Consider the following 20,397-nt stretch of genomic DNA (forward strand, 5'->3'; position numbering starts at 1 on the left):
CATTTTTCAACGCCTAATGTTTTTCGGATATTGGAAATTCAATAAGTATTCAAAACAGTTTAATTCATGATCGTTCATTCTAGTGCATGAAAATATCTCGACTAGCTGAGAAATTTTTTTTTGAGGCGCACTCTACAGCAAGGGGTCTTCAACGCGTCCGTCCTCCAAGCTTTTTGCAGTGACCCGAAAACGAAACGACTAACATTACAGGATTTAAGAAAATGCTGAAAAAAAAAAAAAAAAACAGTGAAAAGATTTATTCCAGTATTGGTAAAAGACGTAATTTGAAAATTTTTTAGAAAAAATTTCAGAATTAATGGGAAATTTTGAAATTAACGGAAGAAATGATTTCATCATTAGAGGAATAATTTCAGAATTGGTAGAAAACATTTGCAGTTGGACTTGCTGATGAAAAATATTTCTAGGATTATTGAAAAAAAAAAATTTCCATAATTGATAAAGATTCATACCATTTTAAATCAGCAAATAATTTCAGATTTCTTGAAAAATTCATAAGAAAATAATTTCGAAGTTAAATTCAAATTCAAAAATAAAGGGTACTCATAATTAGGGCAGTAACTAGAGGGGTCGGGGGGGGGGGCACCTGTCCCAGGCTGAAAAATTTGGGGGAAGCAGTTTTAGGTGGGAACAAAGAACACCTTTACAAAAATCATCGAATTTTAAAGTTGTGGGGGCGGCAAAAATCCCAGTTACGGTCCTGCTCATAATTAATGTAAATTCCTATTTAATGGGAGAGAATTTCAGAATTATTTTTTTCTTCATTATATATTAATATGAATTTTCATTAGTTCTGAAATTATTTTTTCCATTAAATATCAATTTCGGTTGATTCTAAAATTAATGAAAAATCACATTTAATGAGAAATAAATTTTAGAATGAAATCATCTCATAATATGGGGCCTCATGGAGCCCATTTTAAAACCCACCCTTTTAAAACATCACTGTGAATCTAGATAATCACAGTACGACTTCATGGCCCTTGGGCTTCATGGAAATTTTCTTTTAGGCGAAATGTCTGAAAAAGTGAAGACACCTGTTCTATATAGAATCCTCAAAAAAAATATTTTTTTTTAAATTAAATTATTTAAAGTGGATCCTGCTAACACAGTTTACCAAGAAACCTTCATTAAAAAACGTTGTAAGCGAGAACAGGTTATGAAGTCACATCCGAGGCTCGCGCTCCCGTAAAGGTTGAGCAACCTCCAATTTTCAGAATAAATAGTTTGAATAAATTCAAACTGAAAAAAAAGATCTCTCACAGACTGCACTAAATTTAAAAAGAAAGTGTCGACAAATAGTAAGAATCTCGGGATTCCGAGTCTATCACCTGGGATGAAAAAAAAAGGAAGGTGTGAAGATAGATGATGGTGTCAGAGAGAAATTTCGAACTAAAAATACAGAACAGACGTCGGGTCGGGGATGAACCGGCATCCGGGTTTCCAAAGTGACATCATAACTTCTATTTCCCTCAGCGATTCATGCGCGGGAGCTCCACCCACATCATGATCTTAATGAAAAGGGTGAGAAGAGCAAAAGAAAAAAACCCATCACCACCGAGACCATTACGAACATCAAAACCCTTCTCCCACGACGAACGAGCAGAAAGAATCATCTTTTAACGGAGAGCAGCTTTTATAATAATCACCTGAAGGAGGCATTGCCCTTGGGAGGCAGGCAGCAACGAAAAATGATACACTATAATAATAACAAAGAAGTTGAACGAGTCTCTTCTACTTTCTTGGATGGAAAAGAATTCTCCTGTAGAAAAACCGAAATGGAAAAAAACCGTTTGATACTCAGTTAGCCACAGTTCTGCAGGCAGACATTTGCAAATTAACAAACAATAAACGCGATGAGCCGTTTTATTTCTTACTGAACGATCAATGAAATAATCCGCTTTTTCATTTTACTAAGTTGATTCCGGAAGAAAAACTAATGTATTTTCTTTAATTCTTCCGTGGAATACTCGACGTAAATGAACACTGCTGGGATTTTTTATAATGAGCATTAGAGTAATAAAATCATTTTATTTCAAAATGACTGCCCATGAAAAAAAAAAAAAATTTAAGCGAGAAAACAGTTGGTTTACGAATATTTCAGGACAAGAATTTTCCAATTTAGACTGTAATAGTCGTTAATTCCAGCAATCATTGAACTAACAACTGACTACGTTCAAATGACTTTTTTTGAAAATTGCCAAAAATGGTTTTATTTTTTTTTAACACAGAGAATCAAAAAAACTCTTGTTCTCATTACACTTAATAAGTAAAAAAAGTTATGGGTGATTTAATTCATTTGAGGAGTTAATTTTCAAAAGGGAACGTTTCCACTTTTTTCCAAAATGCACTTTTCAACGGTTTATGATTCTTTGGGATGAGCTCCGTCATTATTATGCAACCGGGAAAATTGAAACGGGAATATTTTTGGTAGAAACTATAATGTAAAGTTAGTCGTTTCTACCAAAAGAGAACATATCCACCTTTTTCATATACTTCGATATTTTTCCATTTTTCGACAACGGACACCAATGGGATCAAAAAAAATTTCCGCTAACGAGTGCCCGTTAGGGATGGCGGTTCCACTGTAGAATGATCTTGTTTTTTATGTTAATGACGAGAGGGCGGTAAAGGTATTTTCCTGAGCTCAACTAGTGACATCGAAATTTCCAATTTTTCAGAATTGACCAGCTTCAATTTCAATCAAAAGATAACTGCCACTAATTTTCATTCAAAACGGAACATTTTCACAATTCAAACGTGGATAACTCTCTTGTACGTTGATCACGAAACATGGCATTAAAATATTCTGCTACCCCAGTTGGGCTATTTTCCACTTTTGAAAGCAAAACGTATGGTTTCAAAAGGGAAAAAAAAAATTTTACATAGACAATTTATATTTAACTAGGTGAAACACATACAAAACATTTCGGGGATGAGCTAGCTTGTGAGCCCACAAAAACAATTGATACATGTTTGTGGGTACAAATAATGAGATGAATTTTCAACCGCGTATTTAGAAAATTCATTTTTCTTTACTTTATTCCATGTGAAACTAAATTTAAAAAAAAATATGAGAGATAATTCATTGACACTAACATAAAGCGAGTGGAAAGACAAAACATGAGTAAGGCCGGAATTACACTATAAAAGTTTTGTAAAAGTGCTTTTATAAAATTTGAAAAATACAACGAATAAGCTGATCGGTTGCATTTGCTCGAATGTAACCGATCAGCTTATTCGTTGTATTTTTCAACTTTTTTACAAGCACTTTTACAAAACTTTTATAGTGTAATCCCGGCCTAAGAAAAACAATTGGGATGTGAGGGGAGTAAATATAAAGCACGGGCCGGACAAATCTTACGTCCCTTTCACACGGAGCGAATGCGGACACGGGTCCGCATACCCTTTCAAACGAGCACTGAAGATCGAAATTCGTGCATAAAATCTGTTTTTTCGCCATTTTTGTAATTATTTTTCTCCTTCACCCCTGATTCAGTGCCCATAGGCAGCCTGGAGGCATTCTTTGGTGGTTTGATTTAGAGCCACATAGAATATGGGAATAAAGATGTCTTCATTCCGATCCTCACAAGTAGTCGATGGGAGAAAATGTCTTCAAATATTTTCAAAATATTTTGAAAAAAAAAAAATCCGTCTTTTCGGAAAAATATGGAAGAAAAATTCCAAAAACATCCAATGTTCGAAAAATCAAATCCAAAAACATCCAAAACATTCGATGTTCCAAAAAAAAGAAAAAAAAATTCAGGAGATATCAAAGAATTTGCAAGTAGTAAAAAGGGGGAGGGGTAGAGACTTTCAAAATGCCTGCGCTTAGAAATATTCACATCACAATTCTGTCTTAGGCCGGGATTACACTATAAAAGTTCGTTTATAAAACTTGAAAAATGCAACCAATAGGCGAATCAGTTAAGTTCTCTCGAATCTAACAGATGTGTTTATTGGTTACATTTTTCAAGTTTTATAAAATAACTTTCATAAACCTTTTAGAATGAAATCCCATCCTTAGATTAGTCTCACTTCTGAAATATAAAATTCCATTTTTTCAGTTTATAGACTGAATATTGAGTAAAATATACATTGTAGGTATCGGGGGAACCACCAAAAATATTCAAGTGCTAGGGTCTTCAAACGACTTAATCCGGCCCTGAGTGAACACCGTACGTGGATAACGTTGTTTAATAAAAGTATTTTTTTTTTAAGTTTAAAAAAATTAACATTAAAAATTTAAAAAAATAAATATTTAAAATAATTCAGATTTTTATATTTTTTAAATAATTTTAAAAATTTTAAAAAAAAATTTAAAATTTTTAAATTAAAAGTTATTAAAGCATTTAGTCAATTAAATATTCGAAATGAACAGAACGGCTTATAATTTTGGTGCCGTCAGTGGCCGTTGTTGACAAGTTTTATTGTATCAAATTGTGAAATATGGACAAAATGCAGTTAAAGTTGCTATATCTCCATCTCAGAAAGAAACGGAGGGATAGACGTATGTAGGTACATTATATTAATGAGCAGGGACCATCATATGGTGTTTTTAAGGGTATTTTTGGCAAATAATTAAAAAAATTCCGTGAAAAATCACCTTCAAAAAGTAGCTAAAGATGCGGACGAATTCGCTCCGCATCGTGTGAATAGCTCCGAATAAACCTATTGTCAAAACTTCTATGTGCGGATGCGGAGGCCGCACTTTGGTTTTGACACATGCGGACGACGTCCGGACCCGCATGAACATTTCCTAGGTGCGGAGATTTTTCGGCTCGTCAACTTCTTCCGGACCCGCATCCGCTCCGTGTGAAAGGGCCCTTAGGCGCGATAAATACTAAATATCGATAGTAAAAAAAACCGCACAAATCTTAAAAATGAACGATACAATGAATATGCCAAGAGTTTGAGAGAAAATTAAGATTAATGCAATAATACACAAGTACGATTGCCGGAAATCTGAGAGAGAGAAGCAGCAGAACCTGTTCAGGTGGGTGGCTTCGAGTGACCCACAGCCTCGAGAAATTCCGATCCTCGCGGTCACAGGCGCGCTTCAACTATTAATAACAAGATTCTGGGGGAAGATGCACCGAGATCATAGGCGCCAAATTTTCCTTGCGTAGGGGAAAACTCAGATTGAAGAGAGAATAGATTGGGATAAAGCATACTATTTCAGGGCTCCCACTCAAAAAAATAGAAAAATTATGACAAAGGGAAGGGTAACCCCCACCCCAAGACAGCATAATCATAGCCTTATGAAAAAAAATTCAAAAAATTTATTTAAAAAAATAATTTTATAGCACTATTTCAGTATCCTATAAGATTGACTCGAGTCAAAGCAAAATGACAAAAATGGCTCGATAACAAAAACAATTTTGGGCCAAAACAGCGTACTAACACAACCACAAATTATTCTTTTCTGTCTCCTCACAATGTACTGTATTAAGTTATTTTTTTCAAGGAGTCTTATAAAGTCCAGCCTGTCAATTCTATTCCCCGATGCACAGCCAATTATGAATATGTACATTTGTTTTAGGAATGCCTCTCCTTCGAGACCACTTCCAATAGCACAGTGCAAAATGTGCAAATTACAAGGCCCACTGTAAAAAAGGTAACCGGAAGGTTAACTGTGCTGTCCATCTTTTTTAAAGGGATTTGTTTACATTTTACTGTTCAATGCCAGCATGATCATTTTTGACATATGAAGCACTTAGAGCTGGAAATGCAACATTGTTTATGCCTCTGCATGTCCTAAAAATACGGAAGACAATTGAATAATATTGGGCACCATCAGAGTCACACAAAGAGCAAATTTTTGACTAAAAATAAGCAAACACGAGTAAATTACTCCAAGTGGGTGTTTGGAATTTTCGGTTTTTTTCCCGTTTCTGCACGAACGAATTAGATAGAGAACGTTTGCATCAAAAATTTACATGTCAAAAAGCGTATAGGAATAATTTTGAAGTAAATTGTATAGCAAACGATCCTACTTCGAACAATGATGAACCCAGATACTGTGGTGCTTTTTCCCACACTAGATTACTGTCGATCAACAGCAAGCGGGCGGAATCATTACCTCCTAGAGATACATCTCTAGGAAGTAATGGCGGAATCCGCTACTGTTCACGTTTGGACAACAGCAGAAAAGATGGTGTTCGAAATACAGTGTAACCTCTATTAACAAGTGGTTCGGTTAACGAGCAAAAATTTGAAACAAATTCTGATTCGATTAACGAGCGATGATTAGCATTACGAGCAAAAATGTTGCGCTTTATTTTCACGTTATCACAACTGGCCGATGGTTTTTCACTTTCGTTCCCGCACGTGCTGTGAATAGGGTAATATTCTCCCCTAGTCTTCTGTTAGCGTGCTAACTAGAAAAATGAGCACCTCTACGAACGTTACTGTTTGATACGAAACTAGATGATGGTTTGGTTACATTCAAGGGAATGTAACCAATAGGTTTATTGATTGTTTTTCAAATTTTGTAAAATAAATTTTATGAAACTTTTATAGTGTAATTCCAGCCTTACTCTGTTTATTGTTCTCGGAGTTAGGATGGAAAGCACCATCACCTGCACAAAATTGGAAGTCTTGATCTTGAAAAGGACGCGGCATTTTACGAAGGGTTTAGTTATTTCCACTGAGCCAGTCATAACGTCGATCAGGGAAATTTATAAAACGGCTTAAAGGAAAACCATTTCACATTTTTCGTAACCGGGTAAGTGAGAAACTACTTAACACATTGTTGACAGGGTGCCTAGAGTTGTCACATCCCCTGTAGACCAGACGTTTTACAAAAAACTTGAGCACTACTGTACACCTACAAACATTCTACTCGGAGATCTATTAAGAGATTCAGTAAATACCGAAAATAATTCAATAACAAGATTAATTCCAAAAACCAAAAATAGCGTCCGTGAATAAAACTTGGATTTCTTAGGACTTGTGACCAAACGCTCGCAAAAGGTACTACGAGATTTCTCAGGGCCCTTTGCTTAAAAACATTCACTTCAGTCCTAACGGTATCTACTTGGAGAGGTTTGGCTCCATATCATATTCTTCCGTACAATCCGAACGTCGTGGAGAAGGGGGGAGGAAACAGCTCTCAAACGTTGAACGTCTGGTCATCAAATGTACAATATATGAATCTTTACAAAAATTTCCATGCTTAACCGGAATAGTGAGCTCCTGACCTTTAGTGACCGCAAGTCCCAAATCGAACACGATGACCGGTAAATAAACACTCGTTCAACATACACGCTGGTGCTCTTCGAAGCGAAAAACTTCAAAGTAAAAACGGACGATTCGCATCCTTTACTTCCTTTCAAACTAGAGAAACACACGCAACAAAGTATAAGACTAGGAGTGTGAATACTGATGGACACACACGTTTACGCTGACGTATGGTCAAAATCGTGTGGGAGGGGGGAAAGGAAACACGACATCAGTCAAAACGTTTCAGCTCAGAAGTTCCATGTCCATCACATCGAAGAAAGAACACCAGGTAAGGCCAGCGGACACGCTTTGACTGTCCATGATTCTCGGTTCCAGCGCCAACGGCGACGAAGGACTAGACAAACACGCGCAGATAGGCTTCGCTCTAGTTCAACGAATTCGCGCTTTGGTTTTCTTTTTTCCAGGAGGAGTCCTGTATATAATCGATGCGGAAAATATTATTCGGAATGTAGAACGACTAAGCTTACGGGCATTAACATCGCCAAAACGCTTTACTCTCCGCAATGTCGGAAATCTGAAATCGAGAACTCAGGAAATCGAAAGCGGAACGGGTTAAATGTCTCCACCTTCCCCCAACCCGGTTATTCGCATTAGTGGTCACCAAACCGCACAACATTACATACAGCATCACTTACGCGGGCTTTGGAAGTCGGATTATCCAACAGTGAACTGAGCGTGAATTAATGCACAGCGATCGCTTCAGCTTTTCGGTACTTGGGGCTAGGGGTTTGATTCTTGGACGGTCGAGCATGTTCCAATGAATTTGTAGGCTCCGGAATAGTGTTTCTCGAAGAACGATGTCGATTCCTAGAAGGGCATCGGAAAACCAAATGGGAACGTTGATTCTTGACAGACCACACAAGTACTTAATAGAAGCTGTGAGTGCAATACAGGATCCAATGGGTTGGCAATATGATGGGCGGGGGCATCGGTAGAGCAGATAAGTTTGGAAGGCAGCTCTAGAGAATACCTAAATCCCGCAATTTAAATTATGACAGAAAAGTTAGGATTTCACGCAAACAATAGTACCTCAACTTACGAGGATTCGGAGTTTCTAGAACGAGTTGAAATTTCCAGTATTTTAAATGGGGAAGTTTGATTCAAGATACGTTTCTCATGACACTAGCAACTTGCAGGAACGAATGAAACTCGGGACAGCACAATACGGGCATAAATACGGTTCAGACTGCCGTATGTGTTTCAGTGTAAATGTTAAGCAAAAAAAAAAAGCAGTCCAAAACACCTGTAGCTTGAGGAAACACTGGTTCAATAGCGTTGTAACCCTTTCATTCAAGGGTTAGATATCTGATGTCTTGTTGTCACGCGGACATCTCAAACGTCGTTACGTTTGTAGGTGAAACGATCAAACATGCAAGGTTTAAACAAAAGGGATAATAGCTGCAGCAGTACATGACAAATCCCAGGCGCCAGGTCACCAAGGCGAATAAAAAAAATTGATATTGGTTCTCAAAATTTTGTATGTGTGATTACTAGCTCAGACAAACAAAAGAAATACGCTTGGCTCCTAAAATATTAGGTTTTAGAGCCTAGGTGTTTTTTTTTCACGATTTCTCAAGCCCTGAGCGACACGTTCAAGATCATAGGCATAAACAGCAGCAGAAACTCTTCTAAATCTAAAGTATTGATACCACCATGCCCCCCCCACAAGTCCAGATTTTTAGAAAGGACCCCGGCTAGGATTTTTGAAGGGGCTTTTAGAATTTATAGAGTAAAAACCAAAAAGTACTGTAATGGAATTCACACATCCCAGGGCTACAGCCCTGTCAGAAACCGTGGGTATCTGCAAATTCACCAGAACGCATTCTTCGACCTCACCAAAATTCGTATTCAATTACGTATCAGATACGATTTATGGAGCTTCCTTGGAACTATGCTCTCAATGGCGATTCGATGTAAAATCTTCGGTTTTAAAAATGTGACCAAAATCGATACGTAAAAAATCTAATTTTTCCACTATTTCAATACTCCGCGATTACTCATATGGTGCAAGGACTTGTAAGGCCATGCTGCGTCAACAAAGACTCCACGGAAATATGTAGATAGATAACCGTGGACATTACAGCAAGGGAAAATTATACAGGCATCACTACCTTAGAACTCTATCCGTACGTCTACGGGTCACGTGAATACAAAAAAACCCAAGGAGATCACTTCCAGTGCTCAATGCCAAATGCAATTACAAATGAATCAATCATTTAGGGACAGGGAAAAAAGAATCGCTTGTGAAATCAAATGATCATCTCACGTATGATTCGGGCACGGGAAGTACGAAATTTCCCCTCGAGGAAAGGTTTTTCTTTTTCCCCATTTCTAAACATCAATACATAGTTCTCAACCATCTCTCGAACGCATCGATCTCATCGTTTCCCCCCCCCCCCACCTTTGTTCGCCACTCGTCATCGTCGATCTGTGAAACAACGGAATTGCGAAATGCATCCACAGGAGAAGGAGAAAAAAAGCCAAAACCCGTTTAGGCTATGGAGGAAATAAAAGAACATTCCGTTGGAATTTCGGATGACTCTTGCTACGAGGAGGGGGAATCAAAACCATTCTCTCCGACGATGATGTAGAAAGAACAGTGGTTCTCAACCGGTGCTCCGCGAAGCCCTTGGAACTTCGTGGGCACTCACAGGGGCTTCGCGGCCGCTCGAGAAAAATAAAAAATACAACGTAAATTTGAAAAAAATATATATTTAATTTTAAAAAAAAGTCGGTAAATAAGGAATACATAGAATATATGGGGTGTCGATACAGAAATTACATACCAAAAAAGGCTCCGCTAGTCAAAAAAATGCCAAGAAAACCACTGATATAGGGGTCGTTCAAGTATTACATCATCGATGGGGGGGGGAAGGGTTTCCGATTTGCTGACTTTTGATGACAAGGGGGGGGGGGTTTTGGATAATGCTTACGTCATCGAACACCCTTTATGAAAATATGAGTTGGGATTCAGAGGGGCAGAGCTGACGACGGAATTTTGCTGACAAGAGGGGGGGGGAGGGGGTAAAAAATGGCTAAAAATTTGTTAACGTAATACTTGAACGGCCCCATATCTGTAGAAGATGAATATTTAGTTTTTGTACACGCGCGTGTATATTGAAAAAAATTGACAAAAATTTTTGAATTCATCACTTCAAGGCCACACTCGTGAGTTTACGTAGCACACTGCCTAGTTTCAGACTGACCTTGTCATCCCCTATTCACGAAGTGACCAAGAACTGGCCGTTCACTTCGCGATGTGCCTGTAAATCAGACATCGGCCGTAATACAATAAAACCCCTCTTTTGCGGACACCGGCAGGACAAAAAGAACTCGTCCGTAATATAGATGACCTTTAATCAGTAGTTTGAAATGCATTCTTTTTTTAAAATAAAACCTGTCTTAGTTGGACAGATTTCAATAGAACCGTAGGTGCCTAAGTTAAAGTGTCCAAAATATGAAGGTACATTATTGTGGACATTGTTATAGGATTATACTTTGGTTCCATTTAGAATTGTCTAATGTAAAAAGATGCCCATGATGCAAAAGGGTCAAAACTGACAGGATTTACTGTATTATACAAAGGAAATTATTAGGGGGCAATATAGGGACTACTACATCTGAGTGGTGACCACTTTAAGGAATTTTACTGTATATGCAATCTTGTGGTCTTAAAAGAGTATGTGGAATGAGTTTTATAACAAAGCAGAAATTAGTGCAAATATGGCTTGCAGGGGGGAAGGGAGGAACTTTTTTTCTCTCGGTGGTTCCACCAATGGGCTCGCGGATGACGGCTACAGTAACACCTGTAAAAAAATAAAGATACAGTATTGTGGACATTGTATCACTAGATGATGACTAGTTGAAATCTACAGGTCCGCCACTGGGGAAGGTCTCATGCCCCGAACATAAATTTCCCCCTTTTACCGGTGCTTCAACATTACAAGGGGGCGACAAAATGCATGCTTGCCCCGGCTTAACCAAGCATCCAGTACCGGCCCCGACCAACACTCCCTAAAGAGGGCGTCTTCTTTAGGGGGTGTTGCCCCGACAATCTAAACCGTTTAATGTGGATATGTGTCCAAAATCACAGGTGTTACTGTAATCGAAAAGCACCGATATAATCTCCGATATTTATTGTAAGAACGTGGTGTCCCAAAAAAAATACGCTGCGCTCGATTCCTGCGGATTCAGAGTGATCGTCCAGAGCGGTATTTTGATATGTAACGAGTGGTCTCTGAATATGGGATCATAATCCATAGATTATCATAGTCATAAGCCTGCCGCTATGGAAGGACACCTTATTAGAGACGACACCCAACGGGTATATCAAAATGTTCGCAGCAATAACTACAGGAATCGGACAGCACTCTGAGACTCTAAATACCTCTCATCACAATCACTTAACAACCGTCAAATAGTTTTTGAAAAAAAGAACTCGCTTCTCAGACGCAATCTACAGTCGCAAAAAGCCTCGACCGATGCTCTCAATTCTGTTATTGATGAGAGGAATTACCTTGAGAGTATTGCTTAAATGTATAAATAATTACTGCAAGTTGCTTGACGTTTACTTGAAAATGCCGATATATGCTGAAAACATAATTGATTGGCGATGCAGTAATGTAGGAATTCCACTCAAAATGATGTATATGGGTCGATCAGATGAAACCTGTTTCAATCAAAACATACCAAAAACATACAAGGCAGAATGCATTTTTGTTCATGAGCAAAAGCTACCATAGGCATTTTGACGGCATCAAACTTCTCAGGAAGGCCGTTACCGTCCGCAAGTACTTTTGGTTGGTTGGTTCGCTAAAATGGCAAAAGGTATGGTACTGGCTTCTTGAAACCTTCAATAAGAGGCTTCACGTGGTAGAATGTTGCATGGCAGCGCTCGTCCCCCAAGACTTTAGAGCAGGCATCTTCAACCAGTTGCTCGTGAACACCACGGTGCTCCCTGAAACACTCGGAGTGCTCCATGCTAGTGTCCGATTTTGTGCTCGCGAGCACTTGATCAACTTTACAACTAAGCACCTTGTACAAATTGAATTTTCAAGGACTGAAATCACCCTATTTCATGCATTGGTATGCCAAACTGCCGTCAGGGTGCTCTTCTTTTGATGATGGGTACAAGCAGTGCTAGCGAGTAGAAAAAAGTTGAAGACCTCTGCTTTAGTTTAACAAACTTTTTGCTCCACTGACCCCGCTCAACTCAGATGAACCCATGGGATCCTATATTATATCCGTAGCTTCCATCGCCCACCTGAGGGCGATATTGCCCACTTTGGGAAACACTGCTTTAGAGCAAGGGTGCTCAAGCTTTAAAAGTGCAGACCACTTCATTGGTTTGGAAACGTGTCACGGGCCACTTGAATGAATGGAACAGCGTGCCGCAGAAATTTAAACAATTTTAAAATATGCCGCGGGTCACTTAAGTGATCTGGGCATGCGCTGCGAGCCACTCAAATGACGTGATATTGTACCGCGGGTTACTTAACTCAATCAACTATAATTTAAATACCTTATGTTTAAACACTGTACTCAATTTTATCCAATCAACTCGTATGACGTCACGTTGACATTCTTTCGTTACTGGGCCTTTGAATGTCACGCGCCGTGCATAAAAGTTAGATAACTTGGAATTTACACGAAGATATACAACACGAAAGGACGTAAACGTCACGTCACACGAGTTGACTGGGTAAAGTGATCTGTAATTCAAGATATACGGAAGACTGGATATTGTGAAGATATTTATTATTTCAGATGTTTATTTTTTAAGGAAGGAAAAAACTCATCTCTGCCTCCACCGGGAGTCGAACCCGGGTCCCTCGATTGCCGGACGAGTGCTCTGACCACTAAGCTACAGAGGAGATAGAGATTTTCCTTCGCTAGAGCGTATATGTAATTATGTAATTATGCTGTGGGTCCCTGAAGTGATCTGGAAATGTGTGCCACTTGGTTCATTTTTACAAAACCAGGTCTCAGTTCCCAAGCTACATCAGACGACTCCGATAACCACATTTGACCTGCGGGCCATCGGTTAAACATGTATGCTTTGGAACTTATTTCGAAGGTGTGAATGAAAGTCAGAAGGCTATAGGATGTTGGAGCGGAATCTCAGTATTTTTTGCAAAATGACATTGTCTTGCAACACTAGAACATAACGAATGCTACTTACTTAACCGTACATGCACCTCGTAAACTTCATAACGAATTGGTACATGCCTTAACGTGTTTATGTTGTCAGACTGATGCGTGTTCTAGCGGCGATGCAATCTGTCTCCCATATTTTGCTCCAGAAATGCCGAGTAACTTATTTTAAATGGATTTATGCAGTTTACTCGATTTATCAATATGGCGGCTCTAGTTGTGATGCTTGTCTGAATAGCCATGACGACTTTTTCTAACGAATAAACGTGCATTTTGGCTTCCTTATAGACTTCAAATTCTGCCACAATATCAGGTATGTACCTTTAAGTTCGTCTTTATACTTATAGCGAGACACACAATAGCGAGATATTTCGCCTTGTGTTTCGGCGATCACGAGATATCTCGCTTTAAGACCCTCTTATTTCGGCAATGCCTAGGCCAGCTAGCTCTGTACAGGGGGCTTCAATCATGAACAAGTTTTCCATCTCCCACCACCAAACAGATCAACAGCCGTGCTTTTGTTAGGCAGGCTCAGCTTTTGTTACGTACAGTATAAATAGAAAAATGTCAGCATTTTTCTTTCTGGTTTTTCTTATCACTCTAGGTGTTGAAGCACTTATTTGGACAAAAATATTCTTGCAAAAATGTGTGGCATTTCGCAAAGGCTTTAGTGATTTCCACCGTGGCAGTTTAATCAGGATCAGGGAAATTTCAAAAACCTCTTAAAGGGTTAACAAAATTTTTTCGAGCTAATCCCATTTCGTCGTCATCACCATACAATGGAACAGCGATCAAATGATTCAAAAGTATTTTGAATTCATGAAACACCGATTAAAAATAAACGAATTGAGAACAAATTATATAGACATGTCGCACATCTTATCAACATGAAAAATCAACCGTAGGTATAGTTAATTTACTCACGGCTTCCAAAGATGCTGCTGACGAAATAGCTCCGAGCAGGGCTCACGGGCACTACAGTCATCATCTTGTTATCGTCGGCACTAGAGCACGTACCGTTGGTATCCTCTAAAAGCATGATGAAGACCTAAAAATTTCACGTAATATTCCACCGTAATGGGAGAGATTTGAAGGTGGGGTTTAACAAAAATCACCAGAGGAGGAGACACACAGAAGCACCGCACATCCCGTTAATGGTAGGATTCCATAAATGCCAATCACAGATGCACCACAGCGACACCACGACTTGGAATCCCTATAAAATAAACACTAAAGTCGCCATCAAGAAATCCGCCACTGCAGGTAACTATTGTTCCACATGCACCTGTTGATCGCAACGAGGAACGGGTACAGGTTGCATAATAAGGCACATTCCAGCCCGAAGAGAGCCACACACACACACAAGTCAGATCGTCATCATTCAAGATATAAAAAACTACATTGCTGGCGCACTTGTTTCGACGTTACAGATGCAGCGGAAAAGCGTTTTCCTTGAGAAAAACTGATGAAATATAAGATGGATTTCATTCAGCCAGAGGAGGAGGAAGGTGGTGAAACAGCTGTGCACTAAAAACCATTTTTTTTTTCACCCCTATTGCGAAGAAACCAAGCCAAAATGAAAAGGAATTCCAATCTCCACCAAAAAGCAGGTACGCGGATGCCGCCGTCGCTGCTGCTTCTTCGCGTACGCAACACACACAAGCAGCACAAGCCGTTTGTAGTTATGTTTACATCATTACGCAGGGTTGTACGGGTCGGTGGCAGCGCGACTTGGAGCAAAATCCATCGCCAATGACGATCGAAAAGATGCCAAAGATCGCTCGAACGGATATTCGAGACGTCTCGTAACAAACTGGACAATATCATCGCATTTCTACAAAAATTTCGATCCATTTGCAATTCGACCCCAAACTGGACTTTTTTCTCCTCCTCAAGTTTTGCTAAGTCGTAAAATTACTACGAGACGAACATTCAAATCGGAATTTCACTGAATGAAAAAATTCGGTTGAAATTTCATAAATATAGATTCGGAAATATTCGACAATGAAAAGTCTGCTTCAAAATGAATTTTTCAAATCAATTTTTCGACGCAATTCGAACGAAATAGGCGTACTTGTATGAGTTGGCTACCTAAACGTGGGTCGTAAAGTATCTACTCATAATTCGGTTAGAAATCCTTTTGTTGCGCCACAGGTTTCAGAGACATTCCGGCGGGTTGAGCAAGGCGTTTTTTAGGAAAAGTCTGTATTCACAACGTTATTACAGAACGCTTTGAAAAGTACTTGGACAAAAACATGAACACACTGAAAAAAAAATTAATGAAAATTCGGAATTGATGAGATTTTGAAGTTAATGAAAAAATTACTCGAAAATTGAGAGAAATAATTGAAAATTGGAATTTTGAAATTTTCATAAAATCCTGAAAAAAATGGGAGAAATAATTTCAGGATTGGTGAAAGCTTTCAATAACTGGGGTTGTCTTGTTGGCCCACTCGTTAAGATACCACTGACTTTTTTCACAATTATTGAAAACCAAAGCATTTTACTACTCAGGAATTTTTAATATGTATATTTATAAATTCGAAATGAAACCCCCATCGGTCACAAAAATGATTGTGGTGTTGATTTTGGGTTGTGGCTAAAGAAAAAAAAGACTACACTAGTTACGATAATCGTATTGGTTGAAATTTTTCCTATCTGTCGGAGGTAGAGATTTAATGAAATCTCATTGATCAATTGTAAAGTAGTCGAGAAAAATCTCGTAACATGTTTTGAAATCGAGAGATGAGAAAGCGGGAAATCTGATAAAATATTTATAAAGCTAAATCAATTAAGGCTCAGATGTAAAATAGATGTTTTATCTAGTCTACACGTGATTAAAATGACCGTCGTGTGATAAAAAATGATAATTTATCATATAACAACAAATGACAGTAATCACTCCATTGGGAATCTGATACATGAATCACGAATTTCTAAAATCGATTTCATTTCGAATTCCCGAACTAGTCAGGAACGGGTCCAAGGATGTAGATACGTGTTTCTCAGTGGTTATAAAAAAAATCAAGCAATAGTTTACTAGAATGTGCGTTTACTAGAGAAAAGCAATAGTTTACTAGAATGTGCGTTTACTAGAGAAAAGCAATAGTTTAATAGAATGTGCGTTTACTAGAGAAAAGCAATAGTTTAATAGAATGTGCGTTTACTAGAGAAAAGCAATAGTTTAATAGAATGTGCGTTTACTAGAGAAAAGCAATAGTTTAATAGAATGTATGATCGATATCCATGAATTTCGGGGCCCTCCCCGCATAAGCAGACACAGGCTCTTCGAATGGATGGGAGGATTTTCCATGTCCACCCTCCTGCAATGCTAGTAATAAAAATGGTTTTGGGAACGGAAGGGGGCGATGACCCCCTAAACCCCCCTATCTCTCTATGCTTCAATGGAGGGGATGTTAACAGGGTTTCAGAAGGGCATCTTTTCATTTTTGTCTCGCAATGAATTAACTACAAAGGGGTCGTGGAAAACCTTTTACTAGGATCATCAAAGATCTCGGATCTAGAATGTGTGGTGGTGGTGGTGGGGGGGGGGGACAACTAGGCTAAAGGAAAAGCGACTGTCAAGCTTGAGAAACACAGCATCAACTCATTGACTTGATCAATGCTTCTCAAACTTTTGTCACCAACGGCTCCCTTGCCTTGGTCGACGTTCTTCCACAACTCCTCAGTATAGCCCAACACAGAAACCTCCAAAGAAAATAGACATACACCAATATCGCCAGCTCACCGCGACGCACATTTTGAGAACCACTGGACTAGAGTAGAAGATTTCGCTTACGTAACAGTCATAATAGTGACTCTACAAACATGAATGCTTATCATGTGTTATATTATTCGTTTCTCAAAGTACACGTCGCGCGGTTCCTAGTGCCGTTGCCAACCTATGTCAGGGGCGTCACGGTGTGAGCTGGAGAAATTAATTTGTGTGCCTATATTTATGCTTTGAAGAGGTTCTTTCATATTAGAAAATATCTACCATACTATTTTGTGAAGCCGCAGATGAACCATGAATTGGGCAGAAGAGTCGAGGGTGACAAAAATTTGAGAACCACTGGTGTAATATATGAGAAAATTAATATAACACCCACTGGAAAATTCGCGTAAATGGGTCATAAGTTATTCTGGTGGTCATACCGATGACCATCCAATGTTGACGTCCACCTCAACAGCTCCCAACTGGTTATTTCAGCGACCATAGAAGAAAATACAAAAAACGCCAAGACGTCATAAACTACCAAATGTGGGTAACTTCGAGAGCGAAAACTCGATGCGATTGCCGTAAGCTTCACGGTTGGCTACCGCAGGGTCCTGGAACTGGATGGGCAACATTCGCGCCGCCAATTCAAGGTCGGATTCCCACACACGCGCGATCGGTCCCTCTGGCACTGCACACCTCGTCTTCTCTTATTAGCCGAAAAATCGAGCTCGCTCTCTGTGTTATTCAACTTATAATATTCGGTATCTTTCAGCACAACACCATTATTTCACTACTTCTGCGTTATATCTAGATTTTTCCAGCATTCTGTGGAAGAGCGATGCGTTCTGTGGATACACGGTACAATGTATAAGCGCTAGAAGTTTTCCACTAACGCTGAAGCAGGGGGGGGGGGAGGAACCTAGTTTACGACGGAACCGATCAGCTACCTTTATATTTACACACAATGGGTCGATTAAATAGTAAAAAAACATCTCTCAGCCAACCATCTCTCGACACGTCTATCTCTTCAACTGCGAATCGGAATTCTGACACACTGTACCATCTCAACACCACCATGGACCTCTGAGATAGGTGATATTCCTCAGCTCCACTACCGGAACCGGAGTACCGGCCGCATCAATTGAAGTATTTACTCTTCTAAATCAAAATGCAGGAGTTCTACATCATAATGGAGGAGTTCTCAACCCAAACCTGGGTCGCAGGGGCTTCCGAGATGAGTTGACGGGGATGAAAAAAATGTTAAGAATCCCCGTCATAATACCATTCGGGGTGGTGGCTAACACACCACTTTCTTCGGTGACCACTGCATAAGATATACATTACGTAGATTCTCCTGGTTCCAAAATTACAATATCCAATTACCATTTTATTTTATGAGGAGAGGGGTAGATTTATCCATGAGAAACTGAAATGGTACGCCAAATAAGTTAGCCAACCCATGCGTGTACATTGAGCGCGATGATCATGAATTTCACACATGAACACGTATTCTGAAATGCAACGCGCGCGAACCCATCCCTTGCCAGTCTACACAAAGCATCTTCGACCTGTAACTCGGGAGTATCGAATACATTGGTGCTCATTGAAGCACCCAGGAGTGATCAGTGCTTGCGTTTGATGTAGCAGATTCTTGCCAGACATCCCCTAATAAACCAACCTACTCAACAAAAAAAAAACGCATCATGCTAATCTTCAGTTTCAACAAATCTTAACTTTGCCAAAAAAAATCATTTCTGATGCTCATAGTAAACGGTGTTCGTGACTCAAACCCTTTTTTGAGTCACGAGGACCTTCAGTCAACATTATAGGCCCACAACCGACTATACCTTCTAAAGGAGAGTCAAATGCGACGGCTACATCGTCAAACACTGTATTGCATCGCCCGATTCAGAAAACATCAAAACTCCCGCCGACTGCACTTGTCACTGGAAATGAAATGAGTTACCATCGCTCTTGTCATTTACTGATCATTTCGATGTCTTGTGAGATAAGATCCGGATTATGAACATCAAGTTGAATTTAAAAAGAAAAATCTTGATGAGTCGAATCGACATAAAGAAGGAATTCTTAATTCAATGCAGAAAAACCGTCAATCAAATAATTCCATTTCGGACTGGAATTTCATCAAGGTCGATGAACGATGAGGCTTCCGATTACTGTTTCGATAACGGGTGAAATCTTGAGGCTTTTCAAACGATGTGTAGCCATTTCGATACTTTACGTAAAGTTAAGGCGCCTGTAAAAGAAGAGCGGGCTCGTCACACGATGGGCACGTCATGATGGGACATATTGAGCAAACAGCAGATTTGCCGTTCCAAGTGATGTCTCGGAAATCTTTGAGTAAAAAAAAAGCAAGATAAGAAACGGCGATTCACAACGTGCAACTGATTGCTCAAAGATGGTGGACGAGTCAGCCTGGTATTTCAAGGCGCTTTACACAAAGTTCAATCATTCCATCACCATGCGTAATGAAATCACTTCAATTAGTTGAGCCATCAAAAGCTTCATTTTTGATGTGATAAATACGATCAAACTCTGTTGCAATGGCACCTCGGCTGTAACGTTCATAACTTGCGGTCCGAGTTGATTCCCCATAAAAAAAAGTAATGTTGATTGATTATAACGTCGAGGAAAACGCACTGACCTCGGGGACGATCCTCCGTTAACGACCATTTTTCTTCTTTTTTTTTTTTAATTTCAATTTTATTGTCATTATTATTTTTTTGCTACAAAACATATAAATCAAACAAACAAAAAATCCATCAAGGGGTCCTATAGGATACATACTGGTGGACACACCAATTTCATAAGGATACAATCATTTTCAATAGTTGAATCATGTAGTAGTTTATTTGTGTTCATTAAATTTGTGTATAATACATCCATTATATAAAATGAAAAGCTAACGAGAAGAAAAGAATTATAAACACAGAAACAAAAGAAGGGGGAGGGCAGTGGGAAGAAAACAGAAGTAATATATATAAACAAATAGGTCATGATTTGCACAGATATTGACATTTAACGGTGAATCTGGTGTATGTAATGAAATTAGTGTGTAATCATGATTAGCAAAAAAGGAAAAACAAAAAATAACAACATTTTATTAGGTATAGGCAATGACCGGAGGATATAAATGTATCAATTAACGCAATTATATATTACCATATGTGTCAATTCAGACTTGAAAAATCAGTAGGTTTATCCCGTGGTGACACATCATCAAAGAAAACATGTCAAACAAA

At 39.0% G+C, this 20,397-nt stretch overlaps 1 protein-coding gene across 4 annotated transcripts in view; it reads right to left on the bottom strand.

Annotated features, from left to right (window-relative positions):
* The window catches only part of LOC149064948 (phosphatase and actin regulator 2-like), a 139,868-nt gene that overhangs the window by 60,173 nt on the left and 59,298 nt on the right, over positions 1-20,397 (bottom strand). Inside the window, exon 1 of one of the 4 annotated variants that reach the window (XM_089255516.1) lies at positions 14,341-15,126. The exons of the other annotated variants lie outside the window; for them this stretch is intronic. Coding sequence (XP_089111642.1) covers positions 14,341-14,455 — 115 coding nt within the window. The 5' untranslated portion in view covers positions 14,456-15,126. Of the gene's footprint in view, positions 1-14,340; positions 15,127-20,397 lie in introns of those variants that run through there. 4 annotated transcript variants of the gene reach the window in all.

This window comes from Pholcus phalangioides, unplaced genomic scaffold, assembly GCF_987345545.1.
Source record: "Pholcus phalangioides strain wild (caught in Gottingen) unplaced genomic scaffold, Ppha-v1.0 ptg000042l_1, whole genome shotgun sequence".
NCBI lineage: Eukaryota > Metazoa > Arthropoda > Arachnida > Araneae > Pholcidae > Pholcus > Pholcus phalangioides.